The 6,211-nt window shown below is 40.3% G+C and overlaps 1 protein-coding gene across 1 annotated transcript in view; it reads left to right on the top strand.

Moving 5' to 3' along the window:
• Window positions 1-3,894: 3,894 nt before the first annotated feature.
• Window positions 3,895-6,211, top strand: part of LOC106915584 (pleckstrin homology domain-containing family G member 4B-like) — a gene marked incomplete at its 5' end in the record, with an annotated part of 34,137 nt that continues 31,820 nt past the window's right edge. The window contains one exon of the mRNA XM_088007444.1: window positions 3,895-4,119. Within this exon, the coding sequence (XP_087863570.1) occupies window positions 3,895-4,119 (225 nt within the window). The remainder of the gene's footprint in view (window positions 4,120-6,211) is intronic.

The following is a 6,211-nucleotide window of genomic DNA, read 5'->3' as shown; positions in this document are numbered from 1 at the left end:
TCTCGACTGATTGCTTTGATAATGCTGCAGCTGTACGATGGCCCTCTGTACATTCCCTGCACCGCTCGCACACTTCAGTGTCCCCTTTACCGAGCCTTAACATCAACTGATACTTCACAGTCAATTGGACTCGCTGGCATTTGCATAAAGTACATTTGTAATTACTACCTCTAGAGCAGCTTGTTGTTTATGAATACCTTTCTTTTCAAATGCTAATTAAAAAGAGAGCTGATCCTAGAGTTTCTACAGACAGTTGTAACTTTAGAATAAGAGTACGTGTAAGTAGATTTTGACGTATTAACCATAGCTGTAGTTTTCGCCTCATGCCGGTTCATAAAAAAAAAGCATTTTTATTTCCTCAGAGCTTGGCCGATGCGATGGTGTTTGCAAAAACGGCCTTTTCAGCTTTAAAACGACAGCATGAAGCTTTGTTGGCATTCTTTGTCACAAGTTTTGACTTTAGATTTTTGTGTACATTACATCCACTCCCAAATGTGCAGAAAAGCAGAGGCTTTTTTTTTTAAACGTTTGACATATGGGTAGTTGCCCAGGACGGCATTAGAAAACAGGCGCACAAACACCATGTCCAGTATATGTAACCTATTTATCTGTTTGTCGCGTTCTCTCAACAAGTTTTCTATCGTTTTCTTACATGTGCAATTAAATGAGAATTGGTACCTCCATGCTGTGGCCAGTCCTGCTCACATTGGGACAGAAGGGTGTGTCTGCTGTTGGTCATTGTGGCCACATGGGCTTAGGCACAAGCTATTCTGTGACGCCTTATTTTCCTTTGGGTAAAGTGGTTGGGTGCTAAGTTTGGCTTTGCACGACTGAATGAATGAAACTGGAGCCGTTTCCATGGGTGTTTGTATCGTGGAAAGCAGAATCAGAATGGAGGAAGTAGCAGTGGATGTTGGGGGGCGGGAGAAAGAAGTGAAGGATCCTTAAAAGACAGTATGGAAGCTGTTACTGAAGACCGAAACGTTTAACGCTTCAGGTTTTGTTCCAGACTGAGCAGCCACCAGTCTGGAACTTTTTGAAGAAGTTGTGTGTCCTGTTGTCGTTCTTCTGCAAAATCCTGACCAGCCAATCAGGATAGAGGAAATCAGCATTTCATACAGGTGGGAAACAAGTAGGTATTGTCTCAAAATGGAAAGGAAACAGTTAAAAGGGAAGTTGAGCAGCTAAGCACCCAACCATGTTCTGTCTTCTTCAGTAAATCTGACAGAACTTTAGAGTTTAATTAGCTAATTACACACACACACACACACACACAAAAAAAAACATTTAAAAATGCTCAAACATTTATCCCGTGTGAATTCCTCCGTTCTTTTTCATCATATTTCCACTCGGCCTGATGCTCTTGCTGGCATTAATAACATCTCAGGGCTTATTACACGCATAATCAAAGCAGGCATACATCACCGCCATTGTCTTCCTCCTGAGCTATGTGATTGCTGATGAACAATCAATCCGATAAGTATCAGTGTATCCTCCTTCAGTCTAAGCAAAAGAGCGAGGTGACTCGTGAGAATGGAGGAGATATGTACGTAAATCCAAATAAACCCGCCTCCGTTTTAACTCATAGCCTTTCAACCCTTCAATCTTATAATCTGCATTAGAAGGACTGTGTAATATGTCGTCATCTGCTGATACACTGTCTGAACTCAACATATCTACGATACATGTGCTATATACTGGTAAAGCTGTAAGAAAAAAGGCGCATCATGACATAGTAGGATGCACGCTGACCTCGTTCAGAGAAATGCTCCTTTTATTTGTTTCTCTATGCTTCTAATTGTAGTGTCGACATGATTATGTGAAGAGTCACCTTGCAGAATATCTGTAAATATAGATTCATCACTATGCTGTATGTAAACCTGTGTGTTGTAGTAAAAAAGTTCAATAAAACTGTAAAAAAGGTGATTTGGTGTCGTTCTTGTTCACGCCGTGCGTGGTGTGATGCTGCATGAGAACAGATGGAAATGGCGCCATCTAGTGGTTCTTATGGTTAAGGTGTAAATAAAATTTTCAGATTTTATGAATTGTAGGAGAAATTGTCATTTCTCCTGCATTCGTGTTCAATCTTTCTGGGTAATTACTTTGTAGAGCCACTATGTGTAGCCTCATTCAGCTTTGCACTATAAAAATGGATTCTTTCCAGTTTAAGCTCAATGAGGTTGGATGAGTACAACTTGTGATCATCCGTTTTCAGGTCGGTCCACAAATTTTGATAAGTTTTTAGGTCTGGACTCACAAACTGAATGATCTAAGCTCTTATTTTGGCAGGATGTTTAGCATCACTGAACCTCAGTCTCAACTCTTTTTTTTTTTTTTTTTGGCTGTAACGTTTTCTAACAGGATTGCCCTTTGTTTTGCTCCATCCATTCCCCATCAACTCTGACCAGCTTCCCTGTCTCTGTTGAAGAAAAGCAAACCCGTAGCATGATGCTGCCACCACAACGTTTCGCCACGGCGATGCGTTCACATGTGCAGGTTAGTTTTCTGAATGAATTGTTTTGCATACAAATCAAATGGAAACAAACATTTGTTCTGCTCGGCTGGCATTTAAAAACAGCGTTAGCGCAGTGGAACATTATCCATGTTCGTAGCGAAGGGTTAAAAATACCGTCACAAAAAGAGGGACTCCTTGTCATCTGGAACATGCAGTTATTGCATATTTTCCAGTTCATACAGTGTTTCTTGAAATGCCCAAACAGAAATTTGCAACTCCTTTCAGTGACTTCATTTCCTGCTCTCTGGTGTTATCGCAACCTCTGACCTAAACAGGAAACTGATGTGAAATTATCGAAAAATGGAGACTTGCCAAAGAAAAGCTGAGATCAAAGTAATGTCAACGGCAGAGAAATTAGTGAGTTAAGCTGCAAGCACTGAAGACACAATAACCACACATTTAAAAGGTGCTAAAAATATAAAATGTACACTGGTGGTGTAGTTATCTGGACTCTGCTTTTGTCAGCGTTCACAAAATACTGCTGATGAAGTAAAGCTTTGCCTTCAAAGGTACTTCCTTACTTTGTGTTATTTTATAATAAGCTCCGCTTCATGGTTCCCACGAGAAAGGAAGCAGTGATGTAAACAGCAGTGGCATGTGAAGCATCTTCAGGCCACTGTGGGGTTTAAGTAAATAAGAAGGATGCAGATTAGCTGCTCGGCACAGCTAGCCTTAGTTCACATGATTGGAGTTGAATATGAGACAGATTTTTACTCATCTTCTTTTTTTTTTAACTTAAATATCATTCTGAGTTTATAGCATACTGCATGGATGGATGCTTATACTGTACAAGAACCAACTACGGTGAATATCTAAAGCAACAATTACATGGAAAAGTTTGCATTTCATGTCGATTTTCTTTCATTTTAATTTTTTTTCTTATTTTTGTGACATTATTGAGAAATCTATAAATATGTTTTGGACGTGTAAATTTTAAACAAAATTGTAAAAAAAATTTTGTTTTGTTTTTATTAAAGTTTTGAGAGGTGTCTTTTTCAGTTCCTATCAGTCACAAACATCTTGACTGAATAAAAGTGAATTAAAATTCAGATATGCATTTAATTTGAATAATTTCAAATGTGTGCATCTAATTAAAAAAAGAACAACGCACAGGCTGTATGTAATTTCAAGATGAAAAAAGAACAGTATAACGAAATTTACACCAACGATGATGTGTAGATGTGAACCTAATGCTAATTCAAAATACAATAACATGAAGGCAAACTATCTGATCCATAATCTAATAATTTAATAAACAAATCAAAAGACAGATTAATCTATAATTTCACCTTCATATGTTGCAACCGAGTTGTAAAGTTGACTCGGACCGGCTCGGTAATTAACAGCATAGAGTTCAGCTTTGACAGTAATTGATTTGGGGGGGTTCGTGCGCATTCCCGCTGCGCGCTCCCGCGGCGCTGTGGGATCGATCGACAGCAGCGGGGCTGAACGGACGACGACAGTCCGCGGCAGGCAGGCAGGCAGGCAGGCAGGCGGTCAGTCAGTCCCCCGCGTCCCTCATCCCGGTGGACGGAGCTCGGCCAGCAGCGGCTTCTGTCGCCCGCGGGGTTCACTGCAGCACCGCAGAGGAGCCAAGCCACAAGGTAGAGACTGTCAGTGAACGAGCTGAGGGTTGTTTCTCTGTAAAGCTGGAACATCGTCGTTTGCTGTGTTTTAGAGGCAGGGAGTTGCTAAACTGAGAGCTGCGGCGCTGAATTGCTTAGTTAGTAAAATTATAGAAATGGACGCATGACGGTGCCAGGCTTGGTCTACTATTTAGGTTTATTTAGGATTTTGTGGACACCCCTGTTATCCGATATTTAACTCATTTGGCTTGAAGGTTTCATTTAATTGTTTGTTTGTTTTCCCCAAAATGTCTAACTTAGAGCAGCTCTAACTTAAGCTGCTCTAAGTTAGAGCTCTAGAGCAGCTTGCCAGAGAACTGCAGTGCGACTGTAGCTTGGTTACATGCAGTTACTTACAGATGTGAATCTCTTAAAGTCTGCACATTTAGGCTGCTGCAAGGAATTATTTATCTGTACATTAAGGTGGTTTCTTTAGCAATCTTGTCTTATTATTTACTATAGTCAATAACTACAGTTGATGAAATGCTGCTTAACACATGCACTGACTTTATATCACCCAATACTGCTGCGCTAATAGCAAGTCACTGTCATCCTGCCAAACCCACCAGCACTCTGAGGATTGGATTTCACTTCAGCAAAATCAATGAAAAAAAAAAAGGGTTGAGTGAGCAATGAGGTTGATGTTTTTAATCAGAAGCCATGGAAGGGCTGATAATCCTCACTGCTTTTATTCTTCTGGTCAGTCCGATCAGTTGCATAAACCCGAGACTGATGATGTGTTGACACGCAGACACCCTCACACGTACAGGACCCTGTGGTTGGGTGTCACTGGTGGGTCCAAATGAGCTGAAGATCTGATACCGGCTATTCATCACTGCTGCTCTGGTCTTCAAGGAGATATTTGTGAGTGGAAGTGAGACTTGTGAAATGGGCACTGACTTCTGTTATATCCAAGTGTCTGCAGACTTCTGTTTATTTTGGACACCACTGTGATTAATCATGTCAGAGAGTTTTAAGAGTGTTTGATGTTGTGCTGGGGCTCTTACAGTACTTATGTAAGCCTTCATTTGGCTAAAAACAAAACTAGAACGACACACATCACAAATAGGTCTGGTTGAAGAATGGGAAGAATGTTTTTATTTTATTTTATTTTTTTTTACTAATTGACAAAAATGTTTTCAACGTTGTTGTTTTTGCAACGTTACTGAACCAAAACTGGACACCCAACTGATTTTGGATTTGAAATTTGTGCAATTTGCATCGGCAGCCAGTTTTAAGAAACTCAATTGGGTCATTTTGGTGTTAAATGTTGAATCTGAAATGAAACTCATGTAAAAACGATTCTGAAACATGTTGCGAGTCGGCTGATTTCTGACGAACTGTCCGTGTGACCTGAGCGCCGTCTCTTCATTCCTGCAGCCAGTTGTTACTGTCTGTCTGTCTGTCTGTCTGTCTGTGTGGCAGCGTCTCCTCTGCTTCAGGTCTCCTCCTCTGCTGTGTGGGCGAGGTTATAAATAAGGCGCTGCAGGCTTTTTTTTTTTATTTGTTTTTTTTGCGCGTGTGTTTTGTTTAACCAGCTGCCGGAGAGGGTTGTTTGCCTCCTCTGACTGCAGGTGTGCTCTGTGGCCTCTAGATGATGTTCTCGAGCCTGTTCAGCCGGAGCCCGCCGTCTGGTTGTTGTTTCTTTTTTTTTTTTTTTTACAAGTGTTTCTGTCTGTTTGCTTTGGATCAATGTCACCTGTTTCCTGTACTCTAGCACTGTGTGTCTAAATGGACTGCCTCGAAAAAGCGTTCTTACCAATTGAACATTTATTTTTTTTGTAGCATTTTCACACCACAAGACTTGGGTAAAAAAAAAAAAAAGTCATGCATTGCTTTTAAAAATGTGCAAGATAAAAACGGAAAATTTATCACAGAAGCTGGTCAGAGTTTATGGGAACGTGGGTGGAGTTAAATGCAGGGCAATCCTGTAAGAAGCAATGCTAACGGCAGCAGAAGATTTAAGACTAAAGGTTTAGAAAACATTTGAGAAATATTAAGACTTTGGCATTTATTTATTTTTTACTTAAATAGTTATAAATGCAGCACAAATGTGATTTTAAGATGCAGA

Source organism: Poecilia mexicana, unplaced genomic scaffold (genome assembly GCF_051168715.1).
Source record: "Poecilia mexicana isolate PSO_F unplaced genomic scaffold, ASM5116871v1 scaffold_7, whole genome shotgun sequence".
Taxonomy (NCBI): Eukaryota; Metazoa; Chordata; class Actinopteri; order Cyprinodontiformes; family Poeciliidae; genus Poecilia; species Poecilia mexicana.
The sequence above is the reverse complement of the archived record's forward strand: the minus strand, read 5'-3'. Positions and strand labels throughout refer to the sequence as shown.